Source organism: Oncorhynchus tshawytscha, linkage group LG11, assembly GCF_018296145.1.
Source record: "Oncorhynchus tshawytscha isolate Ot180627B linkage group LG11, Otsh_v2.0, whole genome shotgun sequence".
Taxonomy (NCBI): Eukaryota; Metazoa; Chordata; class Actinopteri; order Salmoniformes; family Salmonidae; genus Oncorhynchus; species Oncorhynchus tshawytscha.
The window spans coordinates 16,035,208-16,058,670 of NC_056439.1; the positions used below are offsets into that span (position 1 = coordinate 16,035,208).

The 23,463-nt window shown below is 42.0% G+C and overlaps 1 protein-coding gene across 2 annotated transcripts in view; it reads left to right on the plus strand.

Moving 5' to 3' along the window:
• Positions 1 to 23,463, plus strand: part of tdp1 (tyrosyl-DNA phosphodiesterase 1) — a 57,615-nt gene that overhangs the window by 29,925 nt on the left and 4,227 nt on the right. Inside the window, exons 15-16 of one of the 2 annotated variants that reach the window (XM_042329821.1) lie at positions 7,358 to 7,463; positions 8,129 to 8,199. In XM_042329821.1, coding sequence (XP_042185755.1) covers positions 7,358 to 7,463; positions 8,129 to 8,184 — 162 coding nt within the window. In that variant the 3' untranslated portion in view covers positions 8,185 to 8,199. Of the gene's footprint in view, positions 1 to 7,357; positions 7,464 to 8,128; positions 8,200 to 23,463 lie in introns of those variants that run through there. The other variant, XM_024436851.1, reaches the window with a different exon arrangement.

Below are 23,463 nucleotides of genomic sequence, written 5' to 3' on the forward strand. Positions count from 1 at the left end.
AGGAAGGGTACCACATGAGGGAGGAGGATGTCTTCCCTGTAACGCACAGCGTTGAGATTGCCTGCAATGACAACAAGCTCAGTCCGATGATGCTGTGACACACCGCCCCAGACCATGACGGACACTCCACCCTGCTCTAGAGGAAATGCCTCGGTGTAATGCTCATTCGACGATGAACGCGAATCCGACCATCACCCCTGGTGAGACAAAACTGCGACTCGTCAGAGAAGAGCACTTTTTGCCAGTCCTGTCTGGTTCAGCGACGGTGGGTTTGTGCCCATAGGCAATGTTGTTGCCAGTGATGTCTGGTGAGGACCTGCCTTACAGGCCTACAAGCCCTCAGTCCAGCCTCTCTCAGCCTATTCCGGACAGTCTGAGCACTGATGGAGGGATTGTGCATTCCTGGTGTAACTCGGGCAGTTGTTGTCATCCTGTACCTGTCCTGCAGGTGTGATGTTCTTATGTACCGATCCTGTGCAGGTGTTGTTACACTTGGTCTGCCACTGCGAGGACGATCAGCTGTCCTTCCTGTCTCCCTGTAGCGCTGTTTATGGCGTCTCACAATATGGACATTGCAATTTATTGCCCTGGCCACATCTGCAATCCTCATGCCTCCTTGCAGCATGCCTAAGGCACGTTCACGCAGAAGAGCAGGGAACCTGGGATTCTTTCTTTTGGTGTTTTTCAGAGTCAGTAGAAATGCCTCTTTAGTGTCCTAAGTTTTCCATAACTGTGACCTTAATTGCCTACCGTCTGTAAGCTGTTAGTATCTTGATGACCGTTCCACAGGTGCATGTTCATTAATTGTTTATGGTTCATTGAACAAGCATGGAAACAGTGTTTAGAGCCTTTACAATGAAGATCTGTGAAGTTATTTGGATTTTTTATCTTTGAAAGACTGGGTCCTGAAAAAGGGATCTTTTTCAAATTAAATTTTCCTTTATCATTTTCCGCAACCCTACCACCCCTCACCTAATTGGAGTAAACTAATAAACGACAACACTTAGGCTTCTACTTCCAGCTTATACATACTATATACATTTTATGGACACAATCTAATTTACATTAGTTATATTTTGTTTGTTTTTAGTCCTGGCCTTCCTCTAAGTTCCAACTCTCCCATCTATTTCGGATATCCATCCAGTTTGATTTCTATTTGCCATATATGTTTAACTGTGCTATTTCACAAACATTTGAACCTATATACATGAACCTATATACATTTTACAGACACAGTATATTTTACGTTGGTTATCTTGTTGTTAGTAGTCCCACCATTCAGCTCCATTCAACCACTCCCACCTACTTCTTCGTGGATCGGTGTCCCTTGACTGGACGGTTGAGCTGACGTAGGCTAACGCATTAGCATGAGGTTGTAAGTAACAAGAAACATTCCAAGGACATAGACATATCTGATATTGGCAGAAAGCTTAAATTCTTGTTAATCTAACTGCACTGTCCAATTTACAGTAGATATTACAGTGAAGAATACTATCCTATGTTTGAGGAGAGTGCAAAGTTATTAATACACAAATTAGGCAGTCTTGATCAAAATGTTGAACGAAAATGCAATGGTTCATTGGATCTGTCTGAAACTTTGCACATACACTGCTGCCATCTAGTGGCCAAAATCTAAATTGCACTTGGGCTGGAATAATACATGATGGCCTTTCTCTTGCATTTCAAAGATGATGGTACAAAATAAAATGTTGTCTTTGTTTTTCTTTGTACTATCTTCTACCAGATCTAATGTGTTATATTCTCCTACATTCCTTTAACATTTCCACAAACTTCAATGCGTTTCCTTTCAAATGGTACCAAGAATATGCATATTCTTGCTACAGGACATGATCTACAGGCAGTTAGATTTGGGTATGACATTTTAGGGGAACATTTTTTTTAAAGGGTCTAAACCCTTTAATTTAATTAATTAACACCATCCATATTGGATTTATATTTGCCATATATTTTTCAACAGTGCTGTGATGCTTCACAAATGTTCTGAACCTTTCTATTCTCATAGTTTCTACAGATTGTAAATTAAAGATTGTAAATTAAATTAAAAAATGTTGCATACATATTTTTGATCGATTGACTGACTTTTCAAAAACCTAGTATTGCTATCTGCAGAGTTAGCTCCAGGTGAATGTTGCAATTTTTCAGCCATTCATGGACCTGTGACCAAAAACGAGCTTCATATGGACACTACCTCTTCACAGCAAAATCTGTAGAGATGGGAAGGTTGTATCCCCCATATAAATAATGTTCTATTGGTTGCAAGAATTTTGTATAATTTAAATCCGGCTTTGTTTTGAATGTCAATTCATAAATCATGTGCCATGGAATCGGTACATCGAAAATCTATATGGCACAGCTTGCAATCTATATGGCACAGCTTGGACCTTAAATGAAACTGGTTTACATTTTTATTTATCACAATTTTTCTTTGACCAATTTTGGTCTTTTAATGCAGGGCCGACAGACAAGTTCCTTACTTGTTCCCCCTTCCACTTGCCTTTTACTATTTTTACTGTAATGCTGCAATTAGTTGGTTGTAATTTTGGTTAGAGCAGACATTTCCATATATTTGTGTTAGCTGCATGTGTGACATTTTATCTTTATTTAACTAGGCAAGTCGGTTAAGAACAAATTCTTATTTACAATGAAGGCATAGGAACAGTGGGTTAACTACCTTATTCAAGGGCTGTCTTGGTCAGCTTGGGGATTCGATCTTGCAACCTTTCGGTTGCTAGTCCAACGCTCTAACCACTAGGCTACCTGCCGCCCCTACATGACTCCACCAGTCCTATTTATGATATATTTTACAAGTATTTGATACACTGCCGATTTTGCAGGTATTCCTACTTACAAAGCATGTAGGTCTAATTTTTATCATAGGTACACTTCAACTGTGAGAGACGGAGTCTAAAACAAAAATCCAGAAAATCACATTGTATGATTTTTAAGTAATTAATTTGCATTTTATTGCATGACATAAGTATTTGATACATCAGAAAAGAAGAACTTAATATTTGGTACAGAAACCTGTGTTTGCAATTACAGAGATCATACGTTTCCTGTAGTTCTTGACCAGGTTTGCACACACTGCAGCAGGGATTTTGGCCCACTCCTCCATACAGACCTTCTCCAGATCCTTCAGGTTTCGGGGCTGTCGCTGGGCAATACGGACTTTCAGCTCCCTCAAAAGATTTTCTATTGGGTTCAGGTCTGGAGACGGGCTAGGCCACCACAGGATCTTGAGATGCTTCTTACTCCTTAGTTGCCCTGGCTGTGTGTTTCGGGTCGTTGTCATGCTGGAAGACCCAGCCACGACCCATCTTCAATGCTCTTACTGAGGGAATGAGGTTGTTGGCCAAGATCTTGCGATACATGACCCCATCCATCCTCCCCTCAATACGGTGCAGTCGTCCTGTCCCCTTTGCAGAAAAGCATCCCCAAAGAATGATGTTTCCACTTCAGATGGTGTTCGGGCCTAGGACATGCGCTGGCTTGAGCAGACGGGGGGATGCGCTGGCTTGAGCAGGGGGCGTGCGCTGCAGGATTTTAATCCATGACGGCGTAGTGTGTTACTAATGGTTTTCTTTGAGACTGTGGTCCCAGCTCTCTTCATGTCATTGACCAGGTCCTGCTGTGTAGTTCTCAGCTGATCCCTCACCTTCCTCATGATCATTGATGCCCCACGAGGTGAGATATTGCATGGAGCCTCAGACCGAGGGTGATTGACCGTCATCTTGAACTTCTTCCATTTTCTAATAATTGCCTTCTCACCAAGCTGCTTGCCTATTGTCCTGTAGCCCATCCCAGCCTTGTGCAGGTCTACAATTTTATCCCTGATGTCCTTACACAGCTCTCTTGTCTTGGCCATTGTGGAGAGGTTGGAGTCTGTTCGATTGAGTGTGTGGACAGGTGCAGTTAATACAGGTAATGAGTAGGGAACAGGAGGGCTTCTTAAAGAAAAACTAACAGGTCTGTGAGAGCTGGAATTTTTACTGGTTGGTAGGTGATCAAATACCTATGTCATGCAATAAAATAAGATTTTAGTTTTAGATTCCGTCTGTCACAGTTGAAGTGATAATGATCAAAAATGACAGACCTCTACATGCTTTGTAAGTAGGAAAATCGGCAGTGTATCAAATGCTTGTTCTCCCCACTGTATATTTGAGTTTAACCACTATTTGTTGTATTATTTGCTCTGTCTTTTCAGGTGGATTAAACTGAAATTGCAACCAACTTCCTTTGGCTTGTTTAAAAATATATATATTTTGGGGAGATTTTGTTTTCAAATTACCGAAAGTGAGAGGTTGTAATCTGAATAAAAGGACAAAGGCCATTCTTGAACATGGGGTGAGACATTCTTACTAATTTGCTAGAGAACCAGTTCGGATTTAAGTATAACTTTTGTATGACTGACGCCTTTAGTGAGAGGTCTAATGCTTTCATATTTATTCATTTCTGCCCTCTGTCATATTCATTATATAAATAGGCCCTTTTAATTGTGTCTGGTTTGACGTTCCAAATCCAAAACATTTGCTTATATAATTTTAAAAAACAGGTCGCTATAAGCAAATAGGTATATATGACTGAAGAGTTAATCAGGGTGATTTTTCCACAAATAGACAAGTTGCTACCATGGAAAGGAAAAAACATCTTATATACTTTTGCCACCTTTCTATAAAAATGTATTGGAGTGAGATCATTTCTTTCTTTCGGGATTTGTATACCGAGTATGTCCACATCCCCGTCAGACCATTTTATTGGTAAACTACACGGTAATGTAAAAGTAGTTTTTTTTGTGATCCAATACGTATTATAGTACACTTATCATAATTTGGTTTTAATCTAGAGAGTTTAGAAAAAGTATCTAGATTCTTAATAAGGCTGTGGGGGGATCCTAATTGTGAATTTAAAACAAAACAATTATCAGCGTACAATGACACCATTGTTTTTAAGCCCTGGATTTCAAATCCCTTAATATTATTGTTTGATCTGATTTTAATAGCTAACATTTCTATGACAATAATAAATAGATATGCCAATAGTGGACAACCTTGTTTTACTCCTCTTGACAGTTTACAACTCTCTGAGTAGTAGACATTATTGACTATTTTACACTTAGGGTGAGTATTTAACCCATTTTGTAAGAGATTCTCCAAAATTAAAATATTCCAGGCTTTTATATATAAACTCCAGTCATACTTTATCAAAGGCCTTTTTGAAAGTCCGCTATGAATACCAGGCCTGGTTTCCCAGATATTTCATAGTGTTCTACTGTTTCTAGTACATATTATCTCCAATATATCGTCCATGTAAAAAAACTGTCTGATTTAGGATGAATAATATCCGACAATACCTTTTTTAAAATTCTATGCGCTAAGCATTTTGCTATAATTTTTGCATCACAACAGTGAAGTGTAAGAGGCCTCCATTTTTTTTAGATGGACTGGGTCTTTATATTTACCACTTGGAATCTGTTTCACTAATAATGAAATCAGACTTTGTTGAGTGTGTGATAATCTACCATTTACGTAGGAGTGGTTTAAACATGCTAATAACGGTCCTCTGAGTATATCAAAAAAAGGTTGGTATGCCATCCAGCCCTGGAGTTTTCCTGGACGTTAAAAAAATATATATATTTCACATTTATTTAACCAGGTAGACAAGTTCTCATTTACAACTGCGACCTGGCCAAGATCAAGCAAAGCAGTGTGACCCCAACAACACAGAGTTGCACATGGGATAAACAAACGTACAGTCAATAACACAATAGATACATCTATATACAGTGTGTGTAAATGTAGTAAGACTTAAAGGCTTTAATAAAAAATCATCAAGAAGTTCCTCCTCTGTAATTTGGCCTTCACATGAGTCTTTCTGTACAGCTGTTAATTTGACATTATTGATAGGGGGGAAAAAACATACAATTAGCTTGGGTTAGTGGAGACTGAAACGAAAACTAATGCTAAAAGTACTTTACTTCCTCTTTCAAAATATGGACTTTTTATTTTATTATTTTTTAACCCCTTTTCCTCCCTATTTCATGGTATCCAATTGGTAGTTACAATCTTGTCTCATCGCTGCAACTCCCGTATGGACTCGGGAGAGGCAAAGGTCGAGAGCCATGCGTCCCCCAAAACACAACCCAACCAAGTCGCACTGCTTCTTGACAGAATGCCCAGGAAACACTGTGCACAGGGCGACCGTGTCAGGAGTCGCTAGAGTGAGATGGGACAAGGACATCCTTGCCGGCCAAAACCTCCCCCTAACCTAGACAATGCTGGGCCAATTGTGCACCGCCCCATGGGTCTCCCAGTTGCGGCCTTCTGTGACAGAGCCTGGACTCGTACCCAGAATCTCTAGTGGCACAGCTAGCACTGCGATGCAGTGCCTTAGACCACTGCGTCACTCGGGAGGCCTAATATGGACTCTCTTGACCATCACTCTATAAAGAAAAGATTTTGAACACAATTTTAAAAGTGTGAACAATCAATCAGTTTGACTATTTACATCCGCTTCACTTTCTCTCATTTGACAGAAACCATTTGTTTTGTCATAACAGTGACAGCTTTACCTTATTTAATTGTCATCTGCAGTGGACAGATATGCCCCCATCCACCCCTGCTGTCTGTAGCAGCCATACTGCGTCCCGAATAACTTCAAGGGTAATTCTCCCCTGAAAACCCATCTCTGTCCTGCCCAAGGAGACTCCATGAGCATTTCTCAGCTTCACCGTACTTATGAGCCAATGAGATCCTGCCTCATTTGCGAAATCATGTTGCCGTGGCAGCTGGAGGGAGCAGTGTGTAGCGCACAGATAAATGTCTCCACGGGTAATTCACGCCAGGGTCTTATTTTTGTCTCTGCTGGACCACGTTTAGACACTGACAGACAGTTAGACTACATTCTATTAGTGTCCGTTATGTTCCCTTGTCTCCTTTCCTTCATTTTCTTCTGTGCTAGCTTGATATGGGTCATGGGCCAGCAACACAGTATGTGAATGATTTAGTTGCAGTTCCAACACATAACATGTTGCCTAGCCCTGCTGTAGTCAGTAGGTGAATGCAATGTCATCTACTAATTGTACAAATCAGCGGCTATGAAGCAAAGGAGGCAGGGAAACTTATTGACCTAGCCGTTCTATGTGACAGGAGAGGGAGAGAGGTGCGCACATTCCAATGAGATTTTACTGAGCTTGATGATGATGAAGGATTGGTCGGAATAGTGTTCCATCTAACTAGCTTTTCTTTTTTTTGTCTGTTCCTACCCATGTGTTGAAATAAAGGTTCATCTAGTTAAATACTAAATAATGATTTTGGGTCTGTCATTTTTCTCCTCTCAGAGCATGAGTACCTTTCCCGTCCAGATGGACGTGTTTCCTGCCACCACTCCCTCTACCGCATTTCCTGTGCCCTTCGACCTGCCACCCAAATGCTACTCGAGTAAAGGTACTTGTACTTCCTTGTTCCTCCACTACACACTGATGTGTGTGTGTGTGTGTGTGTGACTTTGTGTGCCTGTCACTGTGTGTCTGTGACTGTGTGTGTGACTGTTAGGCTTGGCTGATCTACAGTATATCAAGGTATTTGTAATACCCACGGTATGATTTTCAATACCGCAGCAAACCTTTTGAGATAGTTGTAAAACTTTATGAGCTGTGGTGTCTGTCCTTGCAATTTGTTTACGCCCACATACTCTTGTTAGCATTTAGCTAGCGAATGCTATGGGAATTTGCTAGTACTTTGTTAGCATTTAGCTAGCGAATGCTGTGGGAATTTGCTAGTACTTTGTTAGCATATATATATATATTTTTTTTCATGGAAATAAATGGTGCCCCCTTGTGTGCACTGCCGGTGATACTGTATACCCCATTATGGTACAAAGACGGTATGACCATATGAATACCGCTCAACCCTAATGTGCGTGACTGTGTGTCAATATCTGTGTGTGGGCCAATCTCAATGTATTTTTCTCTACGAGGACTTTTTATCAGTGAAAGTGGAGGTGTGCGAATCCTCTACTCTGATTCATTTGATAATAATTTCCTGGGGCTAGATCAGATCTGCTGCCTCAAACTGTCCCGAGTCAAATGTTGATTGGCTAACATTTACAGTGGGAGCAGCGCATGAAAGGCTAAGAGCAGAGAAGCCTGTAGAAGGTAAGTTTTGAGACTTTTGACAATATTTTTTTATTATGTAAGCTTTATTTAACTAGGCAAGTCAATTAAGAACAAATTCTTATTTACAATGACGGCCTACCTAAAGGCGAAAGGCCTCCTGCGGGGATGGGGGCTGGGATTAAAAATAAATAAAATATAGAACAAAACAAACATCACGACAAGAGAGACCCAAGATGACAACATTGCATGGTAGCAACACATGACAACACAGCATGACAACAACATGGTAGCAACACAACATGGCAGCAACACAACATGGCAGCAGCACAACATGGCAGCAACACAACATGGCAGCAACACAACATGGCAGCAGCACAACATGGCAGCAGCACAAAACAGGGTACAAACATTGTTGGGCACAGACGACAGCACAAAGGGAAGGAAGGTAGAGACAACAATACATCACGCAAAGCAGCCACAACTGTCAGTAAGAGTGTCCATGATTAAGTCTTTGAATTAAGAGATTGAATAATGTTGCTGGAATATTATGTTGAGAGAGAGTCTCCTTCGTAACACTCAGCCAGAAATCCAATGTGATGTAGTCGGCAGTGAAGGAGTACTGATAAGTGAGACTGATTATTTACTTGTCCAATAGCAAAAAATCCTGAAAATTCTGTAGTTTAAAAAAAATTACTATTGACAGATGCGATTTTTATTTTAATAACAGTGGACAACCCCCGACTCTCCAACAATATGGAAACTATAACAAACTTAAATCTACACACAATAAAGTTAATCAGTGATATCAGTGAATTCATTCAGATTTCCCTTTGTGGGGCAGAATTGATTGATTATCGTATAATACCGAGAGTCGTCTATTCTTTCGACAAATCGGTTGGTTACATTTTTTAAAACTTGTTTTTCCATATACAGTGCATTCGGAAAGTATTCAGAACCCTTGATTTTTTTCCCACATTTTGTTAGGTTACAGCCTTATTCTAAAATGGATGAAATCTTTTTTTTCCTCATCAATCTACACACAATACCCCATAGTGACAAAGCAAATACCGTTTTTTAGAATTTGTCGCAAATATCAACAAAACAAAAAAAATACAAACTGATCACATTTCCGTAAGTATTCAGACCATTTACTCAGTACTTTGTTGAAGCACCTTTGGCAACGATTACATCCTCAAGTCTTCTTGGGTATGACTCTACAAGCTTGGCAAACCTGTATTTGGGGAGTTTCTCCGCAGATCCTCTCTAGCTCTGTCAGGTTGGATGGAGAGCGTCGCTGCACAGCTATTTTCAGGTCTCTCCAGATATGTTTAATCGCGTTCAAATACGAGCTTTGGCTGAGCCACTCAGGGACGTTCAGAGACTTGTTCCGAAGCCACTCCTGTGTTGTCTTGGATGTGTGCTTAGGGTCGTTGTCCTGTTGGAAGGTGAACCTTGGCCCAGTCTGAGGTCCTGGGTGCTCTGGAGCAGGTTTTCATCAAGGGTCTCTCTGTACTTTGCTCCGTTCATCTTTGCCTCGATCCTGACTAGTCTTCCAGTCCCCGCCGCTGAAAAAAATCCCCATTGCATGATGCTGCCACCACCATACTTCACCGTAGGGAAGGTACAAGGTTTCCTCCAGACGTGATGCTTGACATTCAGGCCAAAGAGTGCAATCTTGGTTACATCAGACCAGAGAATCTTGTTTCTCATGGTCTGAGAATCCTTTAGGTGCCTTTGGCAAACTCCAAGCGGGCTGTCATGTGCCTTTTACTGAGGATTGGCTTCCATCTTGCCACTCTACCATAAAGGCCTGATTGGTGGAATGGTGCGGAGATGGTTGTCATTCTGGAAAGTTCTCCCATCTCCACAGAGGAACTCCGTAGCTCTATCAGAGTGACCATCGGGTTCTTGGTCACCTCCCTGACCAAGGCCCTTCTCCCCCGATTGCTCAGTTTGGCCAGGTGGCCAGCTCTCGGAAGAGTCTTGGTGGTTCCAAACTTCCTCCATTTAAGAATGATGGAGGTCACTGTGTTCCTGGGGACCTTCAATGCTGCAGAAATGTTTTGGTACCCTTCCCCAGATCTGTGCCTCGACACAATCCTGTCTCGGAGCTCGGAGCAATTCCTACGACCTCACGGCTTGGTTTTTGCTCTGACATGCTCTGTCAACTGTGGGACCTTAGACAGGTGTGTGTGCCTTTCCAAATCATGTCCAATCATTTGAGGTGGACTCCAGTCAAGTTGTGGAAACATCTCAAGGATGATTTTAATGGAAACAGGATGCACCCGGGTGAGTCTCATAGCAAAAGGTCTGAAAAGTTATGTAAATAAAATGCTTGTTTTATACATTTGCAAAGAATGCTAAAAACCTGTTTTCACTTTGTCATTATGGGGTATTGTGTAGAGGTTTATGAGGAACATGTTTTATTTCATTCATTTTAGAATAAGGCTGTAACGTAACAAAATGTGGAACAAGTCAAGGGGTCTTAATACTTCCCGAATGCACTGCACTTCACAATAGCTACATACAGTAGATTAAAAAATGCATCTCTAAAACAGAGCTCAAACTGTCACAAAACACAATGAAGTTCACATGTTGGTGAATAACAAACAAATACCTGTCAATTTAAATTTGGTAAAAGGTACTTTACCTTTGAATTATGTATAACTAAACTCAGCAAAAAAATAAACGTCCTCTCGCTGTCAACTGCATTTATTTTCAGCAAACTTAACATGTGTAAATATTTGTATGAACATAACAAGATTCAACAACTGAGACATAAACTGAACAAGTTCCACAGACATGTGACTAACAGAAATGGAATAATGTGTCCCTGAACAAAGGAGGGGGATCAAAATCAAAAGTAACAGTCGGTATCTGGTGTGGAGACCAGCTGTATTAAGTACTGCAGTGCATCTCCTCCTCATGGACTGTACCAGATTTGCCAGTTCTTGCTGTGAGATGTTACCCCACAGTTCCCAGACATTTCTGGGGGGAATGGCCCTTGCCCTCACCCTCCGATCCAACAGGTCCCAGACGTGCTCAATGGGATTGAGATCCGGGCTCTACGCTGGTCAAGGCAGAACACTTGCATTCCTGTCTTACAGGAAATCACGCACAGAACGAGCAGTATGGCTGGTGGCATTGTCATGCTGGAGGGTCATGTCAGGATGAGCCTGCAGGAAGGGTACCACATGAGGGAGGAGGATGTTTTCCCTGTAACGCACAGTGTTGAGATTGCCTGCATTGACAACAAGCTTAGTCCGATGATGCTGTGACACACCGCCCCAGACCATGACGGACCCTCCAACCCGCTCCAGAGTACATGCCTCGGTGTAACGCTCATTCCTTCGACAATAAACGTGAATCCGACCATCACCCCTGGTGAAACAAAACCGCGACTCGTCAGAGAAGAACACTTTTTGCCATCCTGTACCTGTCCCGCAGGTGTGATGTTTGGATGTACCAATCCTGTGCAGGTGTTGTTACACGTGATCTGCCACTGCGAGGATGATCAGCTGTCCATCCGGTCTCCCTGTAACGCTGACTTAGGCGTCTCACAGTACGGACTTTGCAATTTATTGCCCTGGCGACATCTGCGGTCCTCATGCCTCCTTGCAGCATGCCTTAGGCATGTTCACGCAGATGAGCAGGGACCCTGGACCCATCTCTCTTTTGATGATTTTCAGAGAGGCCTCTTTGATGTCCTAAGTTTTCATAACTGTGACCTTAATTGCCTACCGTCTGTAAGCTGTTAGTGTCTTGACGACCGTTCTGCAGGTGCATGTTCATTAATTGTTTATGGTTCATTGAACAAGCATGGGAAACAGTGTTTAAACCCTTTGCAATGAAGATCTGTGAAGTTATTATGTTTATATGAGTTTATATGTATTTACAGTACTTATAGGACTTACTAAAGAAGTCAGACATTGTGTATACCTACTTACTGCTTTAAATAAGTTAGACTTTCCTGTATATCATCCTAGCAGGCAGGCAGACATCTAGATAGAGATACAGAGACACGTGGTTGTATGTGATCAGTCCTTCTGCAGATCGTCTCGCTCTTTACACTCCAACTTGTCGTTTCCCCTCTGTTGCTGTTGTCTGGGCAACTAGGGGTTGAACCCTGGTCTACGTGTTCTCAGACTTGAAGACCACCGCCCTCGGGCAGCTGCGGCAGCATCAATGTCTTCCAAGAGAGGACTCTCAACCGACAGGAACATGAGCCTCTGCAGTTGTGCGGTAGACACAATTTTGATCCTTTTCATCCTTGAGAAACCACATTCACACACTTGGCCACGAAGCGGACATGCACATGCTAATTTCCGAGCGTTGCTGTGTCTGTTGCCATCAATCATTATTGAGAAATATCTAGCTTGAGTAAGCTTTTCCATGAGCTTCTCCCTCTCCGTATCATAGATTTCCACAATAAAGCTGATCGGGGGGGTAAAACTAAATGAGTTATTTTTGGTGTTTTGGAAGTCAGGTGATGGATAGAAACAACAACAAAAACACCTAAACCAATGCATCTTTGCTTGCTCTTGATTATGGCTGTAGATAAAGGAATGTTTTGTAAAATCATACTCTGTACAAGCCTCGTCAGAGTTGTAGCATTCAGGAAGCTTCCCTCCAGTCCTGTGGATGAAGCCATGAAGATTTGTGAACGGGTGCTCGTCTTTGGCCACGTAGTAGGCCGTATGCATGATGCTGGTCAAATTGACCAACATTGTCTCCTCCATCGGCTGGACCCCTCGGAGGACAGGTGGTAGTGGAGTATCCCTCCATCTCGCCAACGCTGCAGCCTTTGTTGATTGGTGGCGCTTGCTGGTGGCGTGAGATGAGTGTCGTACCTGAAAGCACTTGTTCCTTTGTACGAGGAGGAGGACCTGAAATGAAAATAAGATGGAATGCATTCGTATAACCCAATTGTCCTCAAATGTTTTCTGCAACACCCCAAATTTACAATGGAAAATACAGACGTGCATTTTCCAACTTGGAAAAAGTGTTATTCCCTTAAAGCTGGCTGTGTGTTGTTCATATTCTATTCTATGTTCTGCAGGCTGTCCCAACACAAAATAATTTAAGAAAAGCAAATTCTCATAGTTTAGAAGTTCCTTAATTGACACTAAAAGGTTGCATTCTATAACCACTAAATTTGTTTGATACAATTAGTTTGTCAGGGGAACCCATTGAAATTTCAGGCCCAAGTTTAGCAAATAGCTGCTAAAAAAAATATGTAGGCCTACCACTATTTGTCACATTTGGTTATTCTAGTCTAGAGACGTAGTTTCGCAAGCCAATGCTAACTAACTTTAGCGCATTAATGCTACTTAGCAATTGCACTAACCCTAGTTATCAACTACCTTCAAGCTGCATGCAGACATAAACATGTTATCCATGAGTTAATCTCACTGGGGAAGTAGATAAAGGGCTTAATTGACAAAATCCCAAACTATCCCTGCGTAGCTAGCATTAGCTGATCAATGTAACCTGTTGGTGGCTAATTGACTGGCAAGTAACTTTAGCCTCCCTTCTATGCTAACTTTAGCTAGCTAGATAACTTATAGCTATCGAACTTGAACCTGTCAGTCGGTAACGGGTTGCCAAAATCAACATTCGCTAGAACAGTTAAAACTATATTGATTAAGTTTACATGTCTGCAATCCCGGGGAAATCCTGACATGTCATGCAGTACATGACAACTCCCTCTGTGTCATGTCAAAACCATGGGAACTCCTCTTTCCAAATCGGAATGAGTTTTCTTATCCTTCTCGCCTTGTATGCTGCCATTTTAGCAGCTGGTCCAAGGTTTGGTAGTGGTGGTGGACGGATGGGGTGCTTTTCTGGTGGCTGGCCAGCTTTTGGTGCTTGTAGAAAGTGTTTATTAGACCGCCATCTCCCAGTGATAACACTAACAAGAGAGTAGGATACACACATTTGACAACAACGGGACTAAAAAGACTTAAGACGAGCCAGTCCAACTCGCAGCTCAATTAATTTTGCCCAAACTCTGTACACTACTTGCAGCCTACACACTGATAGACACAAGTGTCTCTGCAGAGATTGGGGAGTTGACAGTGCACATCACATCACATCCTTAGGACACTTTGATCCAATTGATTAATTGTTAGAAATCAACATTTTTGTGTGAGTTTCATTACTTGTCCATTCAGGTAAGTTCAGTCAACATTATCCTTTTTTTTCCCGAGCCCTGTTTATGAATGCACACCCTGAAGAGATTGAGGTATAGAGGAATCAGTCACTGGTAGGCAACTTGTAAAGCTATCCCTGACTAGCTGTCACACTGTATCATTGATGCTACTAAGGAAAGGGTTTTTCCGAATAGCCCTAATTTCCAACTCAAATTTACAAACACACACAAATAAGAAACACCCTGTCACAGTGACTCACATTTTCCCTCTCCACCTCTTCCCAATCTCTGAAAGCTCTGTGTCTTCTGCAGAAACATCACACACACCAGAAATCAATTTCTATTCCCTTTCTAACTTGGGGTTTTGCTGAGTTTTTGTTAGGCTAGAGCCTTTAATGCCAGTGGAACTGAACCTTGAACAACTAGTCAGTGACCAGCAGTAGCAGATTAAGCATCCCATTATTGTTCTGAGTGGTTGGGTGAGGGAGGCAATGGTATTTAACTGTGACCGGGTGACTCGGCCCTAGCTAGTTTAAATTACAGCTCACATTACAGAAGCTAAGGAGATGGTGACTTAACAATAGCATGCTGTCATTTCTGCCATGATGACTCTTGGTTAAGTAGTTATTAATTATTCAGTCAACCAAACTCTATTTGTATTATATAGCCCTTTTAGAAAGTGCTTTTATAGTGATTCCTTCAAGAGCAGGTTTAGGCACATTTGCAAGAAAAAGCTCGCTAGAAGGAAGAAACCTTGAGAGGAACAAGTAGACTCAGAAGGGTGGAGACAGATGTTCAGGCTGGGGAAGATGAGGGAAAAAGTAGAGGGTCAGTGAGTGTGTGTCCATCACACGCTCAGGCACTGATTGGATATGTACACAGTCAACTGGAGAGGAGAGAGAGCAGAAAAGGGAAAGATGAAGTCAGAACAGAAGAGCCTACAGCTTCAGGGGAGGAATGTACTGGATTCTCTCAAGGAGTTGTGCAGGTCTCTGAGACACACAGCTCATTTTTTAAAAGCATCTATGGCAAAGACAGAAAGCACTTTACAATATACAGTGCCTGCAGAAAGTATTCACACTTTTTTTGTCACTGGCCTACACACAATACCCCATAATATCACATTTAATTTAGACAAATTAATGAAAAACTGAAATGTCTTGAGTTAATAATTCAACTTCTTTGTTATGGTAAGCCTAAATAAATTCAGGAGTAAAAATGTGCTTTACACGGCACATATCAAGTTGCATGGACTCGCTCTGTGTGCAATGATAGTGTTTAACAGGATTTTTGAATGACTACCTCACCTCTGTACACCACATCTACAATTATCTAAGGTCCCTCAGTCGAGCAGTGAATTTCAAACACAGATTCAAACATAAAGATTTTTTTTTAAATAAAAAAAAAGATTGGTCTCATACATGTTGTGGCAGACAGCAGGGAGTGGTGTTTGAAGGGTGATACCTTGTAGCCCGCTGGCTCCACCCCTGAGACTTACATGGACTTCCTGCCCCAAGGAGGCGAGCCAGTGGATCATTAAGCCAGGGAGTGCTTGGGGATAAAAGAGGAAGCGGCCTGCACAAAGAGGCAGAGAACGGAGAGGTGTGTGTTATGAAGAGTGTGAGAAAAGAGAAATATCTGTGTGATTACCCGTTGTGACCTGGACTGTCTGATTACCCCCACTGTGTTTGGCTGAGGACCCGAGTTTTAGGATTACAAGCTTGATGTACTGTAGTCATTGCATGCTATGATTATGAGACCAAATACTCAATATTTTACTACTTTAATACACATTTAAGTGAATTTGTCCCAGTACTTTTGCTCTCCTAATATGTGGGGACTATGTACAAAAAGTGCTGTAATTTTGAAATGGTTCACCTGATATGGATGAAAATACCCTCATTATTAAAGCTGAAAGTTTGCACTTTAACATCCAAAGTCATTGTTTGATTTCAGATATTTGTGCTTTTGAAGTATAGTGCCAAAAGAAGAAAATGCTTCACTGTCCCAATTACGAAGGGCTCTGTATGTTCTTGTGTACGGTGTTGTTGGTGGTGGGGATGAAAGGACAGAGGTGGGGAGAGACTGATGAGAGGAGAGCGGTGGAGAAGACACAATTATGGGAGCGAGAGGAGAGAGTGTTTGAGGACAGGAATGAGAGAGACGGGTGAGAAGAGGTGGAGAAGATGATGAGAGAGACTGAGGTGGAGAGAAGCGCATGTGAGGACAGCGATATTGTGTGAGCGCCAAGGATGAGAGGAGGGAGTGAGAGAGCGGAGTGCTGAGATGGTGTGAGGCTGACGTTGGAGACGGTGTCCGGGATGGTCAACTGCGTCTGTCCAGAGCCGGCTCGCACACGTCTACAAGTGGTGTGTTCGTCTTTGTGTGTGAATGAGAAATTGGCTGTGAAATTGTACTGTCCTTGAGCCGTGCTAGTTCATTCGTCGACATGACGTAAGCACGGTGCACCAGGCTTCTACACACACTCTTCACTGAAGATCTCACACACACAGATTGAATCTTATCTAAACCATATAGTACACACTTAACAAGATACTCCTTTTAATTAAACATGTCAACATGTCTAATCCTGAGGGCCTTTGAGTGTGTAGACCTTTACTCAATATCATCCATTTACATGTCACTATTGAAAGAACTTATTGTTCTCTGGAATAAAGGACGGCTCATTATCTGTACAGCGCACACTGCATGGCTGCTGCGTTTGGGAGAGAAAGCACTGCTGGGACTGTTCAGGGAACTGAACTGTCATTCACTTTTTTATTCACTTTTCCTCTGCTGGTAACCATGGTCACCACTGTTGTAATGCTGGCCCATAGTGACTTGGCCAGGACTGGTGATACCGTAGTGAAAAGTGTGTATGGGAGACAGAGTGATCAAGTGATCAATTAGTTTTTACATGAGCCTGGTTGTCAGTTTGTGGTTGGGTCCCAAATCTCACCTTATTCCCTATGTAATGCACTACTTTTGACTATGGGGCAATTCTGGTATCTCAGATTGTTCAATAAAAATAAAGTAACACACTTTAATTTTGCTCCCAAACATTAGAGCAAAATTAGTGTGCGACTTCCTTTCTTTTTTATAGTTAGTCAGCACCTCTACAAATAATGTTTGGGTGTGCGTCAGCTTCTGCCTTTTACTATCTCAGATTGTTCCGGCAATTCTCACATAAATACTTAATAGGGAGGAAGGATGTTGAACATGCTTTATAACATTTTGTATCACAAACAATTGTTTTGAAAGTCATGATGAAAGTGGCCATTATTATTATTATTATCTCAAAAGTACCCTTTGATTTTGTTCATTTTTATTATTTGGAACAATATACTCTTTAAACACATCACATTTCCAGTGTAGGCTCTCTGCTACTTTTGAAGATATTATCCATGTTATACATAGAAACGGACATTATAGGTCATTAAAGGGAAACTACCTCCTAGAACCAACCTCTGTTTATAAATGACCTATGTGGCATCGAAATATGAATGTTAAAGTGTAAATGGGATCATTTTGGTCATAAAGTCAGTCTCGTCCAAAATGACATTTTGGAAGTGAGTGCATCACGACGGGTTGGAGATGGATTACTTGCATACCCAATTTTGCTGTCCGAATGCTGTCCAATTACCCAGAGACAACAAGATGTGGTCTGCCCCCAGCTGCCATGTGTTGTCAAGTCTGCAGTGCAAGCACACTTGCTCTGCATAGAAATGGAAATGTTGGAGCAAACTTGAAATGCATTCAACAATATTGGGCAAGATGGTAAGGAATGGATTGCATACAACAACGAATGTACAACATGATGGCTGTGACTTGTGGTAGTAAGTAGCTCGATAGCTAGCTGGCTAGTTAGCTAGCTATGATACTGGGATTCTAATGTGTAATCTCATGTATTATAGAGAGGAGGATTTGCACCTGACGATAAGGTTTGATTGGATTTAACATTATCCAGCTTGCTATCGATAATATTTCAACTCAAACTGGCTAACTAAGAAGGCCCCTGCTAGCTAACATTAGTTTAAACTCGGACAAAGATAGCGACAACTAACTCGGATTTGCAAGTTTGGTAGCTCGCTACTCTTATGAGAACAGACATGTTTGGGTTTGCACTTGCTCTTGATAACTCCGGTACCTGGCGGCATTCTGGAACTGGAAGTCATGATCAAGGGCTAGGTTACAACTAGCTAGCTAGCATTCATGGACTTTGTCTGCTATAGTGCTAAAACAACATGCCTGTTCTCATAAGTCTATTTTGTATCTTCTACTGTAGGGCAAAAATAAATGAAGGATTGTACTTGTCTAGCCTGAGTACCAATCTTTTTTAGCTAACATGCTACAAATATGTGTCCGCAAGCATTCAGTAACATGGTAAATGCGTCCGTGTCACTGGCCTGAATCTAGTCTGTACTTAGTCACTGTATTAGTATAGTTACTTCCAAACTAGAAAAAAAAAATTCTCGCTATATGTTTACTACGTGTTGATATTTTATTTCATTCACATATTATAAAACCTGGTGGACTTGTTGTTCAGAAGTCGTGGGGCGGCAGGTAGCTGAGCGTTGGGCCAGTAACCGAAAGGTTGCTGGATCGAATCCCCAAGCTGACGAGGTAAAAAGTCTGTTGTTATGCCCCTGAGCAAGGCAGTAAGGCACTATTCCCTGGGCGCCGAAGACGTGGATGTCGATTATGGCAGCTCCCCTGCACCTCTTATTCAGAGAGGTTGGGTTAAATGCGGAAGACCCATTTCAGTAGAATGCATTGTAGTACAACTGACTAGGTATCCCCCTTTCCTCAATATCAGGACCAGAAGGCTGAGGCAGTACGTGGACAGGCACCCACTTCATGTTGGTCACATTTGATCTGGTCATAGGTCAAAATACTATCACTTGTCTGTCCTGGAACTCACCTATCAACCATTGGTAATGTAAGCAGTGCTGTCTGTATCAACTGTAACATGTTTTTCTACAGATGTACAGGAGAGAGAGTTTATCATGGAGTCCCCTGACTAAAAGAGGTTGATAGAGATCTCTGAACTGGGAGAGTCCTTGCGCCCGACATTAAAGTTATACAAGACATCTATTACTTTTCATTGTCTTTTGTTATTATTGAATTGAACGGTGGGAGGAAGGACCCTGTGTATTCTTTAAACATGTCAGAGTCTTATATGGAACACAGTCTTATATGCAACACAGTATGAAGGGATGACAGCTAACATGTACCACCAGACAAAATGCTGATAGGTACAGTATCTGTATCGGCTGTGAATGACAATAGAAGATGAAAGACAAGTGTAATATTTGCCACATTGCTATATTAGCAGAACACCGCTTTTTTAAATTCTACATGGATCTGTTATACTTGAAATTTATCAAAACACTTTGTTTAGATTATCTACATAAGCAATTGCACTTTTCTTATCTTCCTCTGTCGGCTAGTGAGTGCTTCAAAGCTTCCTCCTTGTGGAAGCTTGGTCAGTAGCTAAAGAGTGGTATGAGAAGAGTTCCATCTTCCTGCATCTCACATCTGCCTGTATTTATTGGACTCTGCCTGCTGGACCAATGGGTTGAGGCAAACTGTCATATTGTAGGTCCGGCCCTAATTTATGTGCTAACCAGGAGCTGCATGGCAAATGGTCCAGGCACAAAGGACCATGCCCACGGACTAGTTAGCCCTTCCCCCTCTGAGGGGACAAAATACATCTCTGTTACAGTATCCAGAGGACTGACTATTGAATGTGTGACAGAATAATACTATAGTATCCATGTTTTGTATCCATCTGAAACGTGTTCACTGGGGATAACTGATGCTACCCACAGTGCATTCTCAAAGTATTCAGACCACTTCCCTTTTCCACATTTTGTTACGTTACTGCCTTATTCTAAAATGAATTCAATAAAAAATCAATCTATACACAATTCCCCAAAATGACAAAGCAAAAACATTTACATAGAAATACGACATATACATAAATATTCAGACCCTTTCCTATGAGACTCAAAATTGAGCTTGTTCCTACAACTTGATTGGAGTCTTGATTGGAGTCCACCTGTGGTAAATTCAATTGATTTGAAAAGGCACACGCCTGTCTATATAAGTTCCCACAGTTGACAGTGCATGTCAGAGCAAAAACCAAGCCATGATGTCGAAGGAGTTGTCCGTAGAGCTCCGAGACAGGATTGTGTTGAGGCACAGATCTGGGGAAGGGTACCAAAAAATGTCTCCAGAACACAGTGGACTCCATCATTCTTAAATGGAAGAAGTTTGGAACCACCAAGGCCCTTCCTAGAGCTGGCTGCCCTGCCAAACTGAACAATCGGGGGAGAAGGGCCTTGGTCAGGGAGGTGACCAAGAACCCAATGGTCATTCTGACAGAGCTCCAGAGTTCCTCTGTGGAGATGGGAGAACCTTCCAGAAGGGCAACCATCTCTGCAGCACTTCCCCAATCGGGCCTTTATGGTAGAGTGGCCAGGTGGAAGCCACTCCTCAGTAAAAGGCACATGACAGCCCGCTTGGAGTTTTCCAAACGCACCTAAGGACTCTCAGACCATGAGAAACAAGATTCTCTGGTCTGATGAAACCAAGACTGGACTCTGGCCTGAATGCCAAGCTTCGCGTCTGGAGGAAACCTTGCGCCATCCCTACGGTGAAGCATGGTGGTGGCAACAATCATGCTATGGGGATATTTTTCAGCGGCAGGGACTGGGAGACACGATTGAGGGAAAGATGATCGGAGCAAAGTACAGAGATCCTTGATGAAAACCTGCTCCAGAGCGCTCAGGACCTCAGACTGGGGCGAAGGTTCACCTTCCAAAAGGACAGCAACCCTAAGCACACAGCCAAGACAATGCTGAAGTGGCTTCGGGACAAGTCAAGATGTCCACCATTGTTCCTGTACCCAAGAAAGCACAGTTGTGAATCTAAAGAGCTACTGCCCCCTTACCTGGGAAAGCCCAGAACAACAGACAGGGATGTTGGACCATCAAAGATGCGCAAATATGAGAACTTCATTGATTTGGGGTTCACCTATATTGGGAGTAGGGCCTTTCCTCAGCCACAGTAAGTTTTATATGTGCAAAAGTACTATCTCACAACTCGATGAAACCTTCACTCTTGCACAGACATTTAGAAACAAATCATGCCAATTTGAAAAATAAGCAACGGGAGTTTTTTTTGTGAGAATTAAGACTTTCGAGTAGTAAGACGTGTATAAAAGCAACAGATACTATTAATAAGAAGGGGCTAGAGGCATCTTATATGGTGAGCTACCGAGTGGCTAGGACAGGCAAGCCCCATACTATTGTGTAGGACTTCATTCTTCCTACTGCCACGGATATGGCTGGGGGGAAAAGGCCCCAAAAACTATACAGACAAAGCCTTCATCAAACAACACTGTTTCACGACACATCAGTGACATGGCAGGAGATGTTTTGAAACAATTACTGCTTTGTATACAAGCCAGTGAATTCTATTAGTTACAGCTGGATGAGTCAACAGACTCCTGGCACAGCTCCTGGTATATGTCCGTTATGTTTATGGGGGTCAATAAAGGAGGACATCCTCTTCTGCAAACCACTGGAAAGCAAGACAACGGGAAAGGGTATTTTTAAAGTACTGGACAGCTTTGAGACATCAAATGGACTTTGGTGGTTAAGATGTGTTGGTATCGGTACTGATGGCGCAAAAGCCATGACAGGGAGACATAGTGGAGAGGTAAGGCGAGCAGTTGCTCCCAATGCCACTTGGGTATACTGCAGCATCCACCGAGAGGCTCTTGCTGCCAAGGAAATGCCTGACAGCTTGAAAGATATTTTGGACACTACAGTGAAAATGTGAAGACTTTATTAAAGCAAGGCCCCTGAACTCTTCTGCATTTTCTGCACTATGCAATGATATGGGCAGCGACCATGTAATGCTTTTACAACTTACAGAAAGAAGTGTGCTGGTTATCAAGGGGCAAAGTATTGACACATTTTTTTTAATTGAGAGACGAGCTTAAAGTTTCATTTTCACTTGTCTGACCACTTGCGTGATGACGAGTTTCTCATACGACTGGCCTATCTGGGTGATGTTTTTTCTCGCCTGAATGATCTGAATCTAGGATTACAGGGACTCTCCACAACTATAACAATATAAAATTGAGGTTATGATTAAGAAGCTGGAGCTCTTCTCTGTCTGCATTAACAAGGACAACACACAGGTCTTCCTGCAGAAATGTTTTGGTACCCTTCCCCAGATCTGTGCCTCGACACAATCCTGTCTACAGACAATTCATTTGACCTCATGGCTTGGTTTTTGCTCTGACATGCACTGTCAACTATATAACCTTACATAGACAGGTATGTGCCTTTCCAATCAATTGAATTTACCACAGGTGGACTCCAATCAAGTTGTAGAAACATCTCAGGGATGATCATTGGAAACAGGATGCACCTGAGCTCAATTTCAAGTATCATAGCAAGAGGTCTGAATACTTATGTTAACAAGGTATTTCCGTTTTTATTTTTTATACAGTTTCTAAAAACCTGTTTGTTTTGTCATTATGGGGTATTGTGTGTAGATTGGGGGGGGGAAATGTAATTTAATCAATTTTAGAATAAGGCTGTAATATAAGAAAATGTGAAAAAAAATCATAAGGGTCTGAATACTTTCTGAATGCACCTGAACAAAAATATAAAATCAACATACAACAATTTTACAGAGTTACAGTTCATGTAAGGAAATCTGTCAATTGAAATAAATGAATATGGCCTTAATCTATGGATTTGACATGACTGGTAATACAGCTATGCATATGTTGGTCACAGATACATTTTTTTTAAAGGTAGGGGCGAGGATCAGAAAACCAGTCCGTATCTGGTGTGACCACCATTGGCTTCATGCAGCGCAACACATCTCCTTCGCATAGAGTTGATCAGGCTGTTGATTGCAGCCTGTGGAACGTTGTCCCACTCCTCTTCAATTGCTGTGCGAAGTTGCTGGATATTGGCGGGAACTGGAACATGCTGTCGTACACGTTTTGTCCAGAGCATCCCAGGCATGCTCAATGGGTGACATGTCTGGTGAGTATGCAGGCCATGAAGGAACTGGAACATGCTGTCGTACACGTTTTGTCCAGAGCATCCCAGGCATGCTCAATGGGTGACATGTCTGGTGAGTATGCAGG